General features: G+C 42.1%; 1 protein-coding gene across 4 annotated transcripts in view; it reads right to left on the bottom strand.

Moving 5' to 3' along the window:
• The window catches only part of tenm4 (teneurin transmembrane protein 4), an 806,559-nt gene that overhangs the window by 446,407 nt on the left and 338,158 nt on the right, over positions 1–21,994 (bottom strand). For all 4 annotated transcript variants that reach the window (XM_063053966.1, XM_063053965.1, XM_063053964.1 and 1 more), the window contains exon 2: positions 4,912–5,187. In XM_063053966.1, the coding sequence (XP_062910036.1) occupies positions 4,912–5,137 (226 nt within the window). In that variant the 5' untranslated portion in view covers positions 5,138–5,187. The remainder of the gene's footprint in view (positions 1–4,911; positions 5,188–21,994) is intronic.

The following is a 21,994-nucleotide window of genomic DNA, read 5'->3' as shown; positions in this document are numbered from 1 at the left end:
GTGAATAAGGCATATGGCATGCTTGCCTTCACAGGTCAGTGCAAAAAACATAATGTTGCAACTTATTGTCACAACTCTTATGAAACACTAGATCAGTCACTCTTGGAGTATCCTGCAATTATTGATAGGTGTAAACATTCGGCAATGGAGAACATATTTGCAACAGTATCACAGACACATGGCACCAGATGTTGATGCTGATTATTATTTAACGTATGTGCTAATATGCAACAAATGCAAAATATACCAGAAAATTTCTGAAGCACAGGATACCATTTCAATGAGACTCATCATAGAGCAGTGGGGATTGACCAGTGTGATCATTTTCAGTTGATAGAGTCTCTTTCTTTTGGCTGATTTTCATATTAATATCAGTGTACATCACCCAAACACTTTTTTTCAGTAAAATCCAGTAGAATGTTACTGTGAAAGTTTTAGCAGCTATCTGTTGTTTCCAATCTCTTAGATGCTTTTGAATTGACCACTCCATACTAACTCATATGTAACATGAAATGATATCATGTCCACTTCTGGTACTAGTACAATAATTCTCAAGGAGAAATATGGGCATGCCAATCTTCAATCAGTTTAATTTACATCAGGTTCTTGTAATCCAACTGTCCCAATAGATTTAACTATCTTTATAAATATCAAGATGAATAAAAATTTAATATTTTTGAACAGAGGAAAAAGTCTATTTGTTAAAGAAAGGAAGAAAGAGATAGCTTTCAATTTTCATAATTTTCTTCATCTCTCTGTCTCCTATGTTAGCTGTGACAGATATGGCTCATCAGGATAAAATGAATACAAGCTGCAAGAAAGAACAACTTCTCCAAGTTTGATACTGAATATAAACCACAAATATAAACAGCTGGTTATTACAGGCTACCACATATTGATTTTCTGCAGAGACTCAAGCATAAACAACTAACAAATAATGACTTTTCCACAGGTCCGGCAATTCCTGTGTCCTTTTAAACCAGCAGTTCAGGGTAACTATAGTGGCATGTTGTAGCATCAAAAATTATTTTGATTTCAGCATGATATGTGAGCATTAGTAGTTATTAACCCCAATATTAGCAGTTGCTTTTGGGAGATATTCTCATAAATTGTGAAGAAAAATACAGCCACAAAAACTGGAAACAAAACTTCTTACAACAAATGCCGTCCATGGGATAAATTGATTTCATACCCTGAGTCCTATTTGCCCTTTAAAAAAAGGGCATAACTCAACAGGAGGAACCAATAAATCGATAGGATCTTCCAAACTGCTTTCGATGGAACACAGCAGTCATTGTTGTTGTTTGGATTATTTAAATTGCAGTAACAATTAAAATCCTCATTGATCTGGTAAAATACAAGTGCTGAAAAACTGCAAGTAGTGTCTGCATTTGTTGTTAGCATGTAGCGCTATAGTTCTGTGAGATACCCTTAGAATTTACTAACCTGCTGGAGAGTTGCAAAAATGGAAATTTGAAATTCTGTGGCTTTCTGTTGTTTAAAAAGCAGGCTATTTTGGGGATTTTTGGTAAGAGTCACAGACTACAAAATAATTGATGGTGAATTTGTTTTCAATATTATTTCAAAAATAGTACAACATATAGTTTAGTGTATTTCATTATAGAGATGATAACACTCCTCTGTTTTCGTGGATGGTTGTGAAGAAAAAGCATTTCAGGATATATATTGTATACATTTCTCTGACATTGAATTGACTCTGGCTTTTGAACCTTTGATAAACAACCACTGAGAACATCTGACACACTTTGATCAGCTCTTTGAAGTGAATAAAAACTTCGAAATCTTGGCTGGTCGGACCAGAAAACCATAATGCCATCTCAGACAATATATTTTTTTTGCACTCTCTTTGAACTTACATGGCAAACTAAAGAAAATATACATATAATGTCAGTGTAAATTATTTACAATTTATGAAAATTTGTATTATGTTTGTAATGTCCTCGGCTACTATTGCATAAAGCTAATTTTCACAACATTAATACACTGGATATGTATGTCTATGGCTATGGAATTGAGCTTGAATTTCACCAAGCGGTAATTTAAGAGAGGAAATTTTTGGTAGACCGTTCCCCGCCATTGAAGTAAACAAGTTCAGTGATGTCACCTATCCTCATGCATTCCTGAACAGACCAACTTTTATTGCAAGTATAAAATTTCAGTAAATGTGTCCATATGTTACCTGGAATGCATTTTCCCCCACTGATCACTGATTATTTTTTAGCAACTCCTGGTAAGGTGCAATAAGGTATTGCAAATCATATCTTATGAATTGACAGTGGAATATGCACAAGGAGCTGAAAGCCTTCTTCAACTTCTAAGCCCACTGATGACTTTAAATCTAGGTCGATTTGTTACTTAAAGTGGATTGTCAAAGCGACATTCAGTCTACAATCTTTTATATTTATCCAATGTACCTCTTATGAGGGGGAGGGAATCCAAGGATTGGAATTATATAATAACTTCACATACTGATTCAGGACGAGAAGGTCATTATTCAAATGTAGTTTTTTGGGGATGGGTGAATTGAAATGAAACTATTGGTATTTTGAAAGTGAAATCCATGCAAGTGAAAATGTGGTAAACACGCTTTAGTATGCAGCAATGGGGTGACCTTATTTGCCTTCATCAAAATGAGATACTGAACTAACTTTCCTTCTCAATATAATCACTGTATGAAAAGTAAAAATCAAAGATTTAGTGTCATACATGCAAAATATAATATCTAATAAACTTGAGACTTCTATTACTGCATCTTGTCATCATCCATCATGCTTCCAGTAGCCTTGATTCCATCGGCCTTACTGAAGATAGGTCTACAGATGGAGAAACTTCAGCATCCTGTTGGAATCCAAACTGTTTCCTATCACATACATGATTTGTTAAGTGAAATATATTCTTTCATAGAAACACAAAGCCAGCATCAGACCTGCCAACTCCACAAACGTACCATGCAATCAGGTCAAAGCTTGCCTGCACCCTAATACATTGGCTCCCTAGCCCTTTACAGCCTGTTGATTTTCAACTTCTGCCTTTATATTATTAACGTTGGCAGCATGGTAGTGCAGCAGTTGGTTCAACTCATTACAGCACCAGTGATAGGCAATCCGGGTTCAATTCTTGCTGCTGTCTATAAAGGCTCTGTATGTTCTCCCCATGACTGTGTGGGTTTCCTCTGTGTCCTCCGGTTTCCTCCCAGATTCCAAAGATCCACAGTTTAGGTTTCGTAAGTTGTGGTCATGCTATGTTGGTGCCAGAAGCATGATGAAACTTGCAGGCTGCCTTCAGCACATCCTCAGGTTTTGTTGGTCGTCGACACAAATGGAGCATTTCATTGTTTTGATGTACATGCGACAAATAAAGCTAACCTTTTAAAAAAATCTTTAAAATATTAGTTATTGAGCCTCTATCCATTGTTCTTGTGGGATTGGGTCCATGTTCCTCTGATATTTAAATGAAAAATGTTTTCTTTTGATAACCTGTCTCTGAAATCCTGTGTGCTAAGCCCCCCTTTAATGTAATTATTTCCTATATATTCAGTAACCTCCTCTAAATATTGCTAAATCCTCAATGAAATTATGCTTCAACTTTCTATATACCAGATGCAACTGTAATTTACATTCAAGTTAATTTGTATTGCATTTCTTTCAAATAGCAATAAATACATCCTCCTTAAAGTGAGTTATCCAGAAGTATTGTTTATTCAGAGCTTTGAATTGATATAAACAAAAAAGCCCTTTCGCTCTTTCTTCTAAATCCCTACCTAACGATGTTAGTATTTGCTTCAATGAAATTTTCTATATTGTCATGAACTACCTCGTTTCTGTGAGCTGTGTACAAGATGTTTCACTCCCCTTGGAGTTCCACCATTGCCAGCTATTTATCCATATAAAAAACTCTGATCTATTCAGTTTTATCCAGAATGGACGATCTCATATTTTCCTGTCTTGAAATCCATCTGTGACAGATTTACCCACTCACATCATCCATCAACGTCTCTTTGCAATTTTATGCTCCAATCCACACTACTTACTATGCCACCCATCTTTGTGTCAAAGGCAAACTTGGATATATGGCCCTTTATCAGATAGCCATTTATAAATATTTTCATTTAACCTGCATCTGTTTTTAAAGGCCCCACATTAGCTGTTACTGCACTTTTTATTATTAATCTACATCAATCTTGATATCTCTTTTCTCTTTTAACATTTTACAGTTACACCTCTTTTACACTACTGCAGCTCCGATTAATTAATTCACCTGAGTTTGTATTAACTTAAAGATTGATCTCTCCCGATTATGTCACCTATCTACCATTAGTCCATCTAAGCAAACCTGATTTTTATTCTGCATCCTGTCCCGCACACTCTTCACTGACAGGCCCTTACTGGCACCTTATACAATACTGGTTTCAGATCTTTCCAAAATCAGCACGCATAAGAGTGGTGGCTACTCTAACCTTACTTCATCCACGCTTTCATTCACTTTGCTCCCTAACTTTGCAGTCAACATGCCTCTCTCCCCTAGTATTCTTTTAAAATAAATCCCCCCCCCCACTTCCCTTTAATCATTTTCTTTCTTGGCATATTCTGCACATGTTTAATCCTTTGTCCTGCTTGAAGCTACTTCACCTCTTTTGTAATTCAGTCCCCTGATTTATTTTATACCAGGGACCACAGCTGAAATGTTCGTTTCTATAATAGATGCATGAAGGGATTTTCTGATTGGGGTGTAACTACTGTTACTTTTAACCTGGAAACACATCGGGCTATGTACCTCATTTTCTACAGTGTCTTTGTTCTTGTGATGTTATTGTTTCTCTTAACTGGTTGGTTTCATTCTTTATGCTTGCACTTTGCAGTAATCACAAATTAAAACAAAAATGTAAAGTACCTGGTCTGCAGTATTCATCTGACTCCTGATGAACTGCCTCTTTGACACGGCTGCTATAGGCCAGCCTTGGGTCCTGGTCGTAGGCTTTCAGCGTTTCACTGGAGCTGTAGGACTTGTGAGGCATTTTGATGTCTTCACTTTCCACTGAAGAACTGGTGTATCGCCGCTCTTTTTCACGCCTATTTTTAGTTAAAGATCGGTAAGGTTTCCGTTCTTTTACATCCATGGTTTGACTGACTGACCTCTCAACATCAATAATTAGCTGTGAAGGATATTCTGCAAGAGAGATCAAAACATATAGGGTCAACAGAGAGTTCTAAGACTTACGCAGATGTTCAAACAGATTGTCATTAAAAAAACGGGTTGGGTAAGTCCTTTCCTCTTTACGAATCGGTTTAATGTTTTTCCTTCTATTATTAAACACACACACTTTTCTGTTAGGTGTGGGGATTCTCATGGAGTGCTCTGATTGTGTACAGTGAGCTTCCTGCAGTCCAATATAGAGCAAGCAATTACGTATTTCTTTTCTGTTTTTGCTGGAGACTTCTTTACAAAAGGCAAATGAATTCAAAATCAATCTACAAACAGACCAATTGCGTGATAGTGATTATATGGGCTTCCCCACTGTTGTAGACATGGTGCTGCTTCCTCATTTCCTGATAGATGAAATTATTTACTGGTGATCCTGGGAAAGAATTCATGAATATTATTGTTATGGCACCAGCCACTTGATTTATGCTGACACGGGCAATCCTTAAGGCCCTGCAGAAACTCTTATTAATATGCATTCTCACATTATAAATGAACTTCATCCATGCCTGCTGAATAGTAAATGTGTGGCCAAGGATAGAAGCAGCATTTAAAGGGCAGTCCAAAAATACTTGTTCATTCAGAACTGCATTGAACAAGTGGCATAATGCTGAGTTTAACAGTAACTCACTATATATAACTGAGATTTAGCTGTACAAGAGTTCCATGAAGGCAGAAATCTCTGCAATTTTAATATAACTCTCAGTTAAAGAGGTGTATTTTTTTTTGACAATACCCTTTCCTTCTAGTGATTTCATTATCCTACCAGGTTAAACTGTCAAGTAATAATACTTACTGATACAACTGGAACCGAGGCTTAAATAATTTTAAAGCACATGCCATCCTATTGGTAAATGGCTTCACTGAGTTTCAGCAGTCACAACATAATTTTCAGTTTACATGAAACTATGACACCCAAAGTGCTGGAAGAGAGATAATAGATAATAAATTTATAATACTTGCAAGTTGCAGATAGCTGAACTTAAAAATGAAAACAATAAGTAACTACCTACAGCTAGCAATTTAAAATAAAAGAGAATCTCAACCAATCAGATTGATGGAATTATCTTTCCAAACATCACTCTAGATCAGGAATTCCCAACCTTTTCTACATCATGGAGCCTTACCATTTGCCAAGGGGTTCGTGGAATCAATTAATGGAAAGACTCTGTGGCTGGGAAGCCCTGCTCGAGATCAACCATTGGTTGTGCTTTTAGTACTGCTAGTAAGTGTTTATAAGCATTCCAAAAGCATAAAAATCTATGAAATCTACACAAAACAGATCAAACTTTGGAGACACAATGTACTTCTGGGACAAAAGAGACTTCAATTCTGGAGAGACTCAGACTTCCAGGCTGCAGAACATTAAGACCCAGTGGATGTAGTATTGTCACTTACAACCTATGTCAAATACGGTAATTTGTCATCCAATTTAACTGTGTTTTAAAAGAATAAAACACTAATTCTTCAGGGAGCAGGTAATTGCTTGGTCTGGTCCCACTCGCTTGGCATACAAATGTTGAACAACATCACGTTCCAAACTAGTGTCTGAAATACAAATTTAATGTACCCTCACTTATTTCATCACTCATTCGCATTGCAGAGACTTAAAGACTGGACAGAAGTTCTGCTCCTTACAGGGCACCAAGATGACTCCTGAAAGTAACAAGAGATCTATGGAATTGTGCTTTGCTGCACAACTTGAAGAATTATGGGTATGGAACAGGACAAGCATCAAGAAAAAAATTCCTTTCATATTCTCAGGTGGTCACACCGGGGCCCTGGGAGGCAGACAAGTGGGCCAAGGTTACGAAGGGGAATAGGAAGAATCAGGTAATAGAGATTACCCCTGTGGCTGTGCCCCTTGACAATAAGTACTCCTGTTTGAGTACTGTTGGGGGGGACAGCACACCTGGGGGAAGCAACACTGGCTGTGCCCCCGGCACAGAGTCTGGCCCTGTAGCTAAGAAGGATAGGGAACGGAAGAGGAGGGCAGTAGTAATAGGGTACTCAATAGTTAGGGGGTCAGATAGATGATTCTGTAGACGAAGTCAGGAGACCCGGATGGTGGTTTGCCTCTCTGGTGCCAGGGTCCGGGATGTTTCTGATCGCGTCCAAGAGATCCTGAAGTGGGAGGGAGAGGAGCCAGAGGTCGTGGTACATATAGGTACCAATGATATAGGTTGGAAAAGGGGAGAGGTCCTGAAAGAAGAATATAGGGAGTTAGGAAGGGAGTTGAGAAAAAGGACGCCAAAGGTAGTAATCTCAGGATTACTGCCTGTGCTACGCGACAGTGAGAGTAGGAATGCAATGAGATGTAGGATAAATGCGTGGTTGAGAGATTGGAGCAAGGGCCAGGGATTCGGGTTTTTGGATCATTGGGACCACTATTGGCGCAGGCGTGACCTGTACAAAGGGGATGGGTTACACTTGAATCCTAGGGGGACCAATATCCTGGCGGGGAGATTTGCGAGGGCTACTGAGGTGACTTTAAACTAGAATGGTTGCGGGGAGGGAATCAAATTAAGGAGACTAGGAGAGGGGAGGTTGATGTAGGGGAAAAGGAAGAAAAAGATAACAAGCAAAACACATCAAAATTGCTGGTGAACGCAGCAGGCCAGGCTGCATCTCTAGGAAGAGGTACAGTCGACGTTTCAGGACGAGACCCTTCGTCAGGACTAACTGAAGGAAGAGCTAGTAAGAGATTTGAAAGTGGGAGGGGGAGGGGGAGATCCAAAATGATAGGAGAAGACAGGAGGGAGAGGGGTGGAGCCAAGAGCTGGACAGGTGATTGGCAAAAGGGATATGAGAGGATCATGGGACAGGAGGCCCAGGGAGAAGGAAAAGGGGGAGGGGGGGAAAAACCCAGAGGATGGGCAAGAGGTATAGTCAGAGGGACAGAGGGAGAAAAAGGAGAGTGAGAGAAAGAATGTGTGTATATAAATAAATAACGGATGGGGCACGAGGGAGAGTTGGGACATTAGCGGAAGTTAGAGAAGTCAATGTTTATGCCATCAGGTTGGAGGCTACCCAGACAGAATATAAGGTGTTGTTCATCCAACCTGAGTGTGGCTTCATCTTTACAGTAGAGGAGGCTGTGGATAGACATGTCAGAGTGGGAATGGGATGTGGAATTAAAATGTGTGGCCACTGGGAGATCCTGCTTTCTCTGGCGGACAGAGCGTGGGTGTTCAGCAAAACGATCTCCCAGTCTGCGTTGGGTCTCACCAATATATAGAAGGCCACATCGGGAGCACCGGATGCAGTATATCACCCCAGCCGACTCACAGGTGAAGTGTCGCCTCACCTGGAAGGACTGTCTGGGGCCCTGAATGGTGGTGAGGGAGGAAGTGTAAGGGCATGTGTAGCACTTGTTCCGCTTACAAGGAAAAGCGCCAGGAGGAAGATCAGTGGGGAGGGATGGGGGGGGGAACGAATGGACAATGAGTCGCGTAGGGAGCGATCCCTGCGGAAAGCAGCGGGAGGGAGGGAAAGATGTGCTTAGTGGTGGGATCCCGTTGGAGGTGGCGGAAGTTACGGAGAATAATAAGTTGGACCCGAAGGCTGGTGGGGTGGTAGGTGAGGACCGGGGAACCCTATTCCTAGTGGGGTGGCGGGAGGATGGAGTGAGAGCAGATGTGCGTGAAATGGGGGAGATGATTTTGAGAGCAGAGTTGATGGTGGAGGAAGGGAAGCCCCGTTCTTTAAAAAAGCCTGGCCTGCTGCATTCACCAGCAACTTTAATGTGTGTTGCTTGAATTTCCAGCAACTGCAGAATTCCTCGTGTTTGCGTTTTTAAAAAAGATAACAAAGTTGTTTGCTCAGTTAAGGATAAACAGAGAGTGGGAGGTGGAGAGTTTCTTAAATGCATCTATTTTAATGCTAAGAGCATTGTAAGAAAAATGGATGAGCTTAGAGCATGGATTGATACCTGGAAATATGATGTTGTAGCTATTAGTGAAACGTGGTTGCAGGAGGGGTGTGATTGGCAACTAAATATTCCTGGATTTTGTTGCTTCAGGTGTGATAGAATAGGAGGGGCAAGATGGGGAGGTGTTTCATTGCTTGTCAGAGAAAATATTACAGTGGTGCTCTGGCAGGATAGATTAGTGGACTTGCCTAGGGAGGCTGTTTGGGTGGAATTGAGGAATAGGAAAGGTGTTGTGACGCTTATAGGAATGTATTATAGACCACCTAATGGGGACCGAGAACTGAAGGAGCGAATTTGTAAGGAGATAGCAGATATTTGTAGTAAGCACAAGGTTGTGATTGTGGGAGATTTTAATTTTCCACACATAGACTGAGAAGCCCATTCAGTAAAAGGGCTGGATGGTTTGGAGTTTGCAAAATTTGTGCAAGATAGTTTTTTGCAGCAATATATAAAGGTACCAACCAGAGAAGGGGCAGGTTGGATCTCCTGTTAGAGAATGAGATAGGGCAAGTGAAGGAGGTATGTGCTGGGGAGCACTTTGGGTCCAGTGATCACAATACAATTAGTTTCAGTGTAATTATGGAGAAGGATAGGACTGGACCTAGGATTGAGATTTTTGATTGGATAAAGGCTAAGGAGTTGCAAAAGGATTTAGAAGGAGTGGATTGGGAAAATTTGTTTTATGGGAAGGATGTAACAGAGAAATGGAGGTCATTTAAAGGTGAAGTTTTGAGTGTTCAGAATCTTTATGTTCCTGTTGGGTTGAAAGGAAAGGTTAAAAGTTTGAGAGAGCCATGGTTTTCAAGAGCTATTAGAAACTTGGTTCAGAAAAAGAGAGGGATCTTCAATAAATATAGGAAGCTTGGAGTTAATGAGGTACTCGAGGAATATAAAGAATGTAAAAGGAATCTTAAGAAAGAAATTAGAAAAGCTAAAAGAAGATATGAGCAACATACATCAAAGTTGCTGGTGAACGCAGCAGGCCAAGCAGCATCTATAGGAAGAGGCGCAGTCGACGTTTCAGGCCGAGACCCTTCGTCAGGACTAACTGAAGGAAGAGTGAGTAAGGGATTTGAAAGCTGGAGGGGGAGGGGGAGATGCAAAATGATAGGAGAAGACAGGAGGGGGAGGGATAGAGCCGAGAGCTGGACAGGTGATAGGCAAAAGGGGATACGAGAGGATCATGGGACAGGAGGTCTGGGAAGAAAGACGGCGGGGGGTGACCCAGAGGATGGGCAAGAGGTATATTCAGAGGGACAGAGGGAGAAAAAGGAGAGTGAGAGAAAGAATGTGTGCATAAAAATGAGTAACAGATGGGGTACAAGGGGGAGGTGGGGCCTTAGCGGAAGTTAGAGAAGTCAATGTTCATGCCATCAGGTTGGAGGCTACCCAGACGGAATATAAGGTGTTGTTCCTCCAACCTGAGTGTGGCTTCATCTTTACAGTAGAGGAGGCCGTGGATAGACATGTCAGAATGAGAATGGGATGTGGAATTAAAATGTGTGGCCACTGGGAGATCCTGCTTTCTCTGGCGTACAGAGCGTAGATGTTCAGCAAAGCGGTCTCCCAGTCTGCGTCGGGTCTCACCAATATATAAAAGGCCACATCGGGAGCACCGGACGCAGTATATCACCCCAGTCGACTCACAGGTGAAGTGATGCCTCACCTGGAAGGACTGTTTGGGGCCCTGAATGGTGGTAAGGGAGGAAGTGTAAGGGCATGTGTAGCACTTGTTCCGCTTACACGGATACGTGCCAGGAGGGAGATCAGTGGGGAGGGATGGGGGGGACGAATGGACAAGGGAGTTGTGTAGGGAGCGATCCCTGCGGAATGCAGAGAGGGGGGGGAGGGAAAGATGTGCTTAGTGGTGGGATCCCGTTGGAGGTGGCGGAAGTTACGGAGAATAGTATGTTGGACCCGGAGGCTGGTGGGGTGGTAGGTGAGGACCAGGGGAACCCTATTCCTAGTGGGGTGGTGGGAGGATGGAGTGAGAGCAGATGTACGTGAAATGGGGGAGATGCGTTTAAGAGCAGAGTTGATAGTGGAGGAAGGGAAGCCCCTTTCTTTAAAAAATGAAGACATCTCCCTCGTCCTAGAATGAAAAGCCTCATCCTGAGAGCAGATGCGGCGGAGACGGAGGAATTGCGAGAAGGGGATGGCGTTTTTGCAAGAGACAGGGTGAGAAGAGGAATAGTCCAGATAGTTGTGAGAGTCAGTAGGCTTATAGTAGACATCAGTGGATAAGCTGTCTCCAGAGACAGAGGCAGAAAGATCTAGAAAGGGGAGGGAGGTGTCGGAAATGGACCAGGTAAACTTGAGGGCAGGGTGAAAGTTGGAGGTAAAGTTAATAAAGTCAACGAGTTCTGCATGCGTGCAGGAAGCAGCGCCAATGCAGTCGTCGATGTAGCGAAGGAAAAGTGGGGGACAGATACCAGAATAGGCACGGAACATAGATTGTTCCACAAACCCAACAAAAAGGCAGGCATAGCTATGACCCATACGGGTGCCCATAGCTACACCTTTAGTTTGGAGGAAATGGGAGGAGCAAAAGGAGAAATTATTAAGAGTAAGGACTAATTCCGCTAGACGGAGCAGAGTGGTGGTAGAGGGGAACTGATTAGGTCTGGAATCCAAAAAGAAGCGTAGAGCTTTGAGACCTTCCTGATGGGGGATGGAAGTATATAAGGACTGGACATCAGTCGACGTTTCAGGCCGAGACCCTTCGTCAGGACTAACTGAAGGAAGAGTGAGTAAGGGATTTGAAAGCTGGAGGGGGAAGGGGAGATGCAAAATGATAGAAGAAGACAAGAAGATATGAGGCTGCTTTGGCAAATAAGGTGAAAATAAATCCAAAGGGTTTCTACAGTTATGTTAGTGGCAAAAGGACAGTGAGGGATAAAACTGGTCCCTTGGAGAATCAAAGTGGATGGCTATATGTGGAGCCAAAAGAGATGGGGGAGATTTTGAACAATTTCTTTTCTTCAGTATTCACTAAGTAGAAGGATATTGAATTGTGTAAGGTAACGGAAACAAGTAGGGTAGTTATGGAAAGTATGACAATTATAGAAGAGGAAGTACTGGCACTTTTAAGGAATATAAAAGTGGGTAAGTCTCCAGGTCCAGACAAGGTATTCCCTAGGACCTTGAGGGAAGTTAGTGTAGAAATAGCAGGGGCTCTGACAGAAATATTTCAAATGTCATTAGAAACGGTGATGGTGCCGGAGGATTGGCGCATTGCTCATGTGGTTCCATTGTTTAAAAAGGGTTCTAAGAGTAAACCTGGCAATTATCAGCCTCTGAGTTTGACGTCAGTGGTGGGTAAATTGATGGCAAGTATTCTTAGAGATGGTTTATATAATTATCTGGATAGACAGGGTCTGATTAGGAACAGTCAACATGGATTTGTGCGTGGAAGGTCATGTTTGACAAATCTTATTGAATTTTTTGATGAGGTTACTAAGAAAGTTGATGAGGGTAAAATGGTAGATGTTGTCTATATGGACTTCAGTAAGGCCTTTGACAAGGTTCCACACGGAAGGTTAGTTAGAAAGGTTCTATCATTAGGCATTAATATGGAAGTATTAAAATGGATTCAGCAGTGGCTAGATGGGAGACGCCAGAGAGTAGTGGTGGATAACTGTGTGTCAGATTGGAGGACGGTGTGTAGAGGTGTGCCTCAGGGATTTTTTGTATGTTGTTTGTAATATATATTAATGATCTGGATGATGGGGTGGTAAATTGGATTAGTAAGTGTGCAAATGATACTAAGATAGGTGGTGTTGTGGATGATGAGGTAGGTTTTCAAAACTTGCAGAGAGATTTAGGACAGTTAGAAGAGTGGGCTAAAAGATGGCAGATGGAGTTTAATGCAGAAAAATGTGAGGTGCTACATTTTGGTAGAACTAATTAAAATAGGACATACATGGTAAATGGTAGGGCATTAAAGAATGCTGTAGAACAGAGGGATCTAGGAATAAAGATGCATAGTTCCCTGAAGATGGAATCTCATGTGGATAGGGTGGTGAAGAAAGCTTTTGGTTTGCTGGCCTTTATTAATCAGAGCATTGAGTATAGGAGTTGGGATGTAATGTTGAATTTGTATAAAGCATTGGTAAGGCCAAATCTGGAGTATTGTGTACAGTTCTGGTCACCGAATTATAGGAAAGATGGCTATAAAATTGAGAGAGTACAGAGGAGGTTTACTAAAATGTTGCCTGGGTTTCATCTCCTAAGTTACCGAGAAAGGTTGAACAAGTTAGGTCTTTACACTTTGGAACATAGAAGGTTGGGGGGGACTTGAGAGAGGTGTTTAAAATTATGAGCGGGATTGATAGAGTTGACGTGGTTAGACTTTTTCCATTGAGAGTGGGGAAGATTCAAACAAGAGGACATGAGTTGAGAGTTAGAGGACAAAAGTTTAGGGGTAACATGAGGGGGAATTTCTTTACTCAGAGAGTGGTAGCTGTGTGGAATGAGCTTCCAGCAGAAGTGGTTGAGGCAAGTTCTATGTTGTCGTTTAAAGTTAAATTGGACAGATATATGGACAGGAAAGGAATGGAGGGTTATGGGCTGAGTGCAGGTCGGTGGGACTAGGATAGGGCAAGAGTTCGGCACGGACTAGAAGGGCCGAGATGGCCTGTTTCCGTGCTGTATTTATTATATGTTATATGTTATATTCTGATTACTCATTCTCAGGCACAGTTTCTTCTTAAGAGGATATGGTCAATTTTCTTCAGCAACAGCCCCGCCAGAATTTGCAATTTGCTGTGCGTGTGCGCACACGCGCGTGTGTGTGTGTATATTACCACCTATGCGTGTGATCTTCACTGTAAGGAGATAGGAGATGGGAACAACGTATTTACCAGATGAACTAGAAATTTACATAACAGATCAGAAATTCATATAGATATAGCACTTTAGATAGAAATAAGCTTTCACAACCAAAGGTTCAGAATTTGCTTTTCCAACCCAATAAATGCCCTCGTTGAGGGATCAGCATTGGCAAGTGTGGGCAGTTTCAAGTTCCTGACTGACAACATCTCAGAGGATTTATCCTGATCCCAACACATTGTTACAATCATTACAAAAGGCTTGCCGTGGCTCTCGTTCATGAGGAGTTTGAGAAGATTTGGTATGTCACCAAAGGCTTACAAATTTCCACAAATGTACGATGGAGGGCATTCTGACTGGTTGTATCTCAGCGTTGTATGGAGCCTCCAATGCACAGGATCACAAAAGATTGCAAAGGTTGTGAACTCAGCCACCTCCACAACAGGCAAAACCCTGCTCATCATCAATGGCATCTTCAGGAGGTGGTGTCTCAATTAATTACTTTACTACTGTTGGCCAGAAAGAACGGCAGTCTACAAATCAGTGAATTCGGATGAATCAAGGACAGTGGAAGCAAACAGACCAATTGTCTTCATTCCTGCTACGTGTTTGGGGATGGAGGCTGCCATTTTGTGAAGTCACTCTGTTCTCCATTTTGTGAGCTTGACATGCTTGGCATGATCAACGTTTTAAAGACACAATGATACTTCAGGTAAACTGCTGGACTGGAGATCATTTGTTCTTTGGTTGAATATAACATGCAGGTTTGTGAACTTTGGGCCTGGTGCCTACCTGGAGTGATTCGAGCTGGTTGATGATTGAGAACAAAAAGCCATAAATTATCAACTATCACTTGATGTGAAGACAGCAATAAATGGATGCTCAAGCAACACACATAAAAGTTGCTGGTGAACGCAGCAGGCCAGGCAGCATCTCTAGGAAGAGGTACACTCGACATTTTGGGCCAAGACCCTTCGTCAGGACTAAATGAAAGAAGAACTAGTAAGAGATTTGAAGTGGGAGGGGGAGGGGGAGATCCGAAATGATAGGAGAAGACAGGAGGGGTAGGGTTGGAGCCAAGAGCTGGACAGGTGAATGGCAAAAGGGATATGAGAGGATCATGGGACAGGAGGCCCAGGGAGAAAGAAAAGGGGGAGGGGGCGAAAAAACCAGAGGATGGGCAAGGGGTATAGTGAGGGGGACAGAGGGAGAAAAAGAATGTGTGTATATAAATAAATAACGGATGGGGTACAAGGGGGTGGTGGGGCATTAGTGGAAGTTTGATAAGTCAGTGTTCATGCCATCAGGTTAGAGGCTACCCAGATGGAATATAAGTGTTGTTCATCCAACCTGAGTGTGGCTTCATCTTTACAGTAGAGGAGGCCGTGTATAGGCGTATCAGAATGGAAATGGGACGTGGAATTAAAATGTGTGGCCATTGGAAGATCCTGCTTTCTCTAGCAGACAGAGCATAGGTGTTCAGCGAAACGATCTCCCAGTCTGCGTCAGGTCTCGCCAATATATAGAAGGCCACATCGGGAGCACCGGACACAGTATATCTTCCCAGCCGACTCACAGGTGAAGTGTCGCCTCACCTGGAAGGACTGTCTGGGGCCGTGAGTGGTAGTGAGGGAGGAAGTATAAAGGCATGTGTAGCACTTGTTCCGCTTACAAGGATAAGTGCCAGGAGGGAGATCAGTGGGGAGGGATGGGGGGGGGGGGAAGAATGGACAAGGGAGTCGCGTAGGGAGAAATCCCTGCAGAAAGTGGGGGGGGGAGGGAAAGATGTGCTTAGAGGTGGGATCCCGTTGGAGGTGGCGGAAGTTATGGAGAATTATATGTTGGACCTGGAGGCTGGTGGGGTGGTAGGTGAGGACAAGGGGAACCCTATTCCTAGTGGGGTGGCGGGAGGATGGAGTGAGAGCAGATGTGGGTGAAATGGGGGAGATGCGTTTGAGAGCAGAGTTGGTGGTGGAGGAAGGGAAGCCCCTTTCTTTAAAAAAGGAGGACATCTCCCTCGTCCTGGAATGAAAAGCCTCATCCTGAGAGCAGATGCGGCGGAGACGGAGGAATTGCGAGAAGGGGATGGCGTTTTTGCAAGAGACAGGGTGAGAAGAGGAATAGTCCAGATAGCTGTGAGAGTCAGTAGGCTTATAGTAGACATCAGTAGATAAGCTGTCTCCAGAGATAGAGACAGAAAGCTCTAGAAAGTGGAGGGAGGAGTCGGAAATGGACCAGGTAAACTTGAGGGCAGGGTGAAAGTTGGAGACAAAGTTAATGAAGTCAACGAGCTCAGCATACGTGCAGGAAGCAGCACCAATGCAGTCGTCGATATAGCGAAGGAAAAGTGGGGGACAGGTACCAGAATAGGTTTGGAACATAGATTGTTCCACAAAGCCAACAAAAAGGCAGGCATAGCTAGGACCCATAAGGGTGCCCATAGCTACACCTGTAGTTTGGAGGAAGTATGCTGCTTGGAGTAGAGCCAATACCAAGGTGTTAAAGGTCAGACACATGACCTGTGGCCAATGACACTGGAATGCAATATTTGAATTAATAAGAAATGGATATAATAGTGGATGCTTCGTGTGTGCTGGCAGCAGTAACTTCAAAGAATAACCATCACCGATACAAGCGTGAGCAACCCTGTGTGGAACACGTGGCCTGGCCAGCATAGACTCCCTTGCTCGGGCAATATCTTTGCTATTATTTGACTATTCCGGATACTTAGCGGGTGTGCACATAAGATATTTAGTGTATCAATTCACGTACTTGTTAGTTTAAACAATAAAGGTACTTGTTGAAAAATATAGATCTCTCTGTGCCTCACTGATCATTGTTATAAGTGGTAATTCTTACAAGACTACCATCAGTGAGGAAATACAGGAGCCTGAAGACCTACATTCAACATTTTAAGAACAGCTTCTTCCCCTCCTCCATCAGATTTCTGAATGGGTCATGAACCCAGTAACACTAACTTGTAATTTGTCCCTTACACTATTTATTTGCTTTTGTAACATAATAGTTTTATATGCCTTGCACTGGCCTACTCCTGTAAAACAAATTTCATGACATGACAATGATAATGGACCTGATTCTGATTATCGTTCTGAAATTGGAAAGAACAAATTTATTCCTAGTTATGTAATCTTCACAAACTTCCTGACTTTGAAATGTAGAATGATAAACACTCCACTAATGTGGCTGATGATACATACCATGATTGATTCACTTGCCACACCTCTCTATGAAGGCATAATTGGAGATAAAGTTATAAATCTTCTTATGGTTCTTCCCAAGGTAAAAAGACTGAAGTAAGTAACAAAGTGAATTTTGAACTTTGTGTCAGGAACTCTGTTATACTGCAATTCATAGTACTTTGGACAACATAAATATTGAGGTACATGAACCTGAGGAGGAACATTTGAACCTTATAAAGTTCAAAGTAAATTTTACTATTAAAGTAAATATATGTTAGCATATACAACCCTGAGGTTCATTTTTGGGCATACTCAACAAATCTATAGAATAGTAACTATAACAGGATCAATGAGAGACCAACCAGAGTTCAGAAAACAACAAAATGTGCAAATGCAAACATAAATAAATAGCAATAAAAAACAAGAACATGAGATGATGAGTCCTTGAAAGTGAGTTCATTGGTTGTGGGAACTTTCCAATGGTGGGGCAGGTGAAATTGAGTGCTATTATCCCCTTCTGTTCAAGTACTTAACGATTGAGGGGTAGTAACTGTTCTTGAGCCTGGTGGTGCGAGAACTGAGGGACTTGTACCTTCTAATTGCTAGAATCACTGCAGTCAGCCAATTTCTTCTGTTCGTTATTCTTAACAAACCACAATGTCTGTCAAATTTAGCAATGACAGACTTGTGAAGAAAGGAGACCAAGGTAACATATAAAAACATGTAGTCAATGACAGCAAAGCACTGAAACAATAACCAGTGCACTTGTCACTTAAATTGCGAGTGATTTTTATAGGACTTTGAACATTCAGCTAACGAATTCCCTACTGGTTTTGACAGATGGGGTGACAGTAAGTTGGGCCCATCTGTTTAACCAATGGATATGGTACACAGATCGCTGACAGTTTGGTTAGGTTGGGCAATTCAGGGACTAAAATAAGAGAGGGATGTATGATATGACTTCTTCTCAAAATATTCACATATTATTCCACCCCATCATTGTATCGAGGGAGCAGAGCATTAACTCATCTGTTGCAAATAATCATCAAGAAGAAATCAGATTGGACAGACGTTTTGAGAATTTATGCCAGCATTACCTAATTGGTCATCAATGCTCCAAATAAAAATCTACTCCTCACTTTATACAGCAAAACGTGCACTTAAGTGCATGTAGTATCATCAAGGTAGTATCATTAAATAAATCTTCGGCATAATTGTTTATTGTGCATGACACCATAATGGCCTAAAGGTAGCAGATGGGTTAATTTCAGGTGACATGGAAGAACTTATAAAGGACAAAATATTAGAAAAGCTCAGAGGATTGAATGCAACCCAATTGTCAGCAGCTGTTGACCTGTAATCTAGAGCTTCAAAGGAAGTGGCTGCAGAGAGAGTGGCCCCATTGACTGCAATTTTTCAAAATCCACTAAATTTGAGGAGGATACGAGAAGACTGGAAAACAGCAAATGTGATTCTATTGTTCAAGAAGGGAGGGAGACAACAGGTGGGGAATTATAGGACAGTTAGTTGAGTATCTAATGTTGACATAATGATGGAGTCATCAACTAAGGAGGAAAGGACCAATCATATAAGAAAGCCTAAATTCTTCGAAGATGGGAGATAGTCTCAGGGAGAGGTGATAGGTGGAAACCAGTAGAAGTAGTGCAATCAAATTTCCAAAAGACATTTGGAAAGTTTTGCATAAGAGGAGCATGAATTCAGAGGTCATGGCATTGAATCCCCTCTCACCTGTCTATTACATCACCTTAGTGTCCCTCTTTCTTCCTTTTCTCCCATGGTCCAACTCCCCTCTCCTATCAGATTCCTTCTTCTCCAGCCCTTTACCTTTCCCACCCACCTGGCCTCACCTATCACTTTCTAACTATCCTTCCCCTCCCCTCACCTTTTTATTCTAGCATTTTCCTCCTTTCTTTCCAGTCCTGAAGAAGGATGACAGCCTGAAACGTCAACTCTTTATTCATTTCCATAGATGCTGCCTGACCTGCTGAGTTCCTCCAGCATTTTGTGTGTGTTTTACCATGTAAATCACAATAAGCTAGCAAGCAAGACCAACAGGTCAACAAGAAGGCAAACAGCATTTGGGTTTCATTCCAAAGGACATGGAGATTACGAATAGGAAGGTTTTTTTGCAATCGTAATGGAAATTAGTGATGACGCACTCACGAGTGCTGACCCTGATCTAAAGAGGATATAACAGCAATAGAAGCAGTCCAAGGGAGATTTACCAGGGATAAGATGGTTGTCCTATCAAGAAGTTGGTCTCCCGCTTGCTGTGGAAAGGGTGATGCCTCTCTGTCCCTTGTTAGTGACAGAGAGAGCCTGCGGCATGTTGAAGTACTGGGTTATGGACTACAGTTTTGTTTTGTTGGATTGCAGATCATGGGCTCTCTGGGGGCTTGCTTGGTTGGTGGTGGGTGCTGATAGTACAGGTGGGGTTATGGGAAAAGGGTAGGGCTGATGCTTGTGTGTGGGAGAGGGGCGGGGGGGCTTTGGGGTTCTAAAATTTTCCTGTCATTCATTCTTTGGAGTTTTCTTCTGTTTCATGGATGTCTGCAAAGAGTAAGAATTTCTAGGCTGTATACTGCACACATTCTCTGATATTAAATGGAACAAAAAAACCACTGAAGAGAGGCAAAACAGCTTGGGTCTGCACTCACTAGAGTTTAGAAGAATGATAAATGGTCATTCTTCCGAGAAGTTTGACATGGTACAGTGGATAGTAGATATTTTCACTGCTAGGTGTCCTCGAACAAGGGACATAGTTACAAGGGGGTACTTGTTTAGAAAGGTGTAGAGTAAAAATTTCTTCTCGAAAGGGTAGTAAATCTTTGGAATTCTTTGTCCCACAGGTCTATGGAGGGTAGATCACTGGAGATGTGTAAAGGCAAATGCAGATACGTTTTTGAAAGATCAGGTAATTGAAGCTATGGGGATCTGGTGAAGAAGAGGCGCTGAGGCCTTAGGTAGATCAGAAACTATCATACTGAATTGTGGGGCAGGCTCAAGGGTCAGATAGTCTAGTCCTTCTCCTATTTTCTTTGTTCTTTTGTGTCCATTACCTTCCCCACCAGAAACTTATCTTGCCCGGCAGTTGCTGGTTTGGAGGGAGAGAGAAGGACTCTGAGTGGGAGGTCATGCTTACCCAGCTCTTTAAGGGGAATCATTCTCCAAGAATCTCAGCAAGTAAGTACGTGTGGTTAACCCATGTGTTATAGAGGAGGTCTTCACTAATATCTGCCACCTACAGTAGCCACAACTCCTATTTCAAGGAGGAGTGAGGGCTGGAAGTGACTGTCAGTAACATGCAAATTTATGTATTGTGCTCCTGGAACGGGAAATGTTTGCAACATCATGCAGCTAATGACTACAGCAGGTGAACACAGTGTATGGGGTTTTAAGGATTGTAGGTTCTGTATGGTTTGGGGTGACATTGCTCTATGGCAATTTAGAGATGAATCTCACCCAGAAAAATTGTACTCTATCAATACCTAGCTAACATTTAACTACAGACAGTGCATCACGTACGTGCATTAACGTCCACTGAGTAACAAGGGCTACCTGGTGGCAAACTGACTTTTGACCCGGTTGTCTTTTATGCCCTTCGGAATGATGTGGCCGTAACTATCCATTACCTCTTATCAGCTAGAGCCTCCAGTTGTGTGGCAGCACTTCTTGCAAAGTAATGCATCAGCATATCAGTGATTGTCATGCAGTGATTCTGAACGATTCAGAATTGTGCCTGAATATCATGCAATCAGTGATGGCTGAAAGCTGGCGGTGTGCAGAAGATGTAATGTGTGGATATAAATCTTGTCACAGTGCTAAACGTCTGAGCTCATGCTGAAGCATATGAATACTCATTTCAAGCCCTAATAGATACAGAGCATGGTCCGTAAGCCTCAACAATCCTCGATTCATACTTAACAAAATAAGCTCTGGTCCGCTTAACCAGCATTAATGAGTGAGTCACATCATCCATGCACTTGATACCGGGTTTTGGAAACAAGCCGTCAACTACAAGCTCCAAATTGGAACAGAATTCCAAAAAACAACCGAGGAGGATGTTCTCAAAGTCCGCTTAGAGAGAAACTGTCATGATCTCAGGGACTGAAAAGTGAATTCTTGTCATGTGACTGCTTAAAATTGAGAAAAGCACCTGGGAAGGCATTGAGTCCCTCAAGTTTCATTGATGGAGGCACTTGGAGGCCTTGTGTAAACAGCAGAGTCACTACACATTGCACTAAACTACTCACCTACCCTCCCAGAGAAGCACCACTTATCCCACCTATGGCAGAGTCCATAGATCCCACAGCAAACTCTTCAATCACTTGAGAGCTAAAACAGCCAGAGTGATCCTTGACCCAGTGGTCCGTCAAAGAGGAAGGAGGTAATGGGATACAACATTTGAAGAAATGTTCACCATCCTTGACCCTCCTTGTTTGCAAAATTACTGATCTCTCTCCATCACTGTATCCAGAGCATTTCTGTTGATTGCACACTATGATCTCCTCCCTCTGCTATCTCAGCATCTCTGGAGGATTTCAAGCAACTTGTGGAAAGACATCTCTCCTGCTCCATCTCTCTCAATATAACTTCTCATTCCACAAAAGAAAATGGAAGCGTGATATTTCCTATATTCTTAAGTGCATCCCAACTTAAGATTCTGTTCAATAAACAACTACTATCACTTGCTGCTCAACAACTCACTTCCCCTTTGAAAGGTTGTCCTCATGCAACTGGGCTTCCTATTGATGTGAGTCAGTTGAAATCATTTATAAGCATCAGACAAATG

This window comes from Mobula hypostoma, chromosome 7 (assembly GCF_963921235.1).
Source record: "Mobula hypostoma chromosome 7, sMobHyp1.1, whole genome shotgun sequence".
Taxonomy (NCBI): domain Eukaryota; kingdom Metazoa; phylum Chordata; class Chondrichthyes; order Myliobatiformes; family Myliobatidae; genus Mobula; species Mobula hypostoma.
The sequence above is the reverse complement of the archived record's forward strand: the minus strand, read 5'-3'. Positions and strand labels throughout refer to the sequence as shown.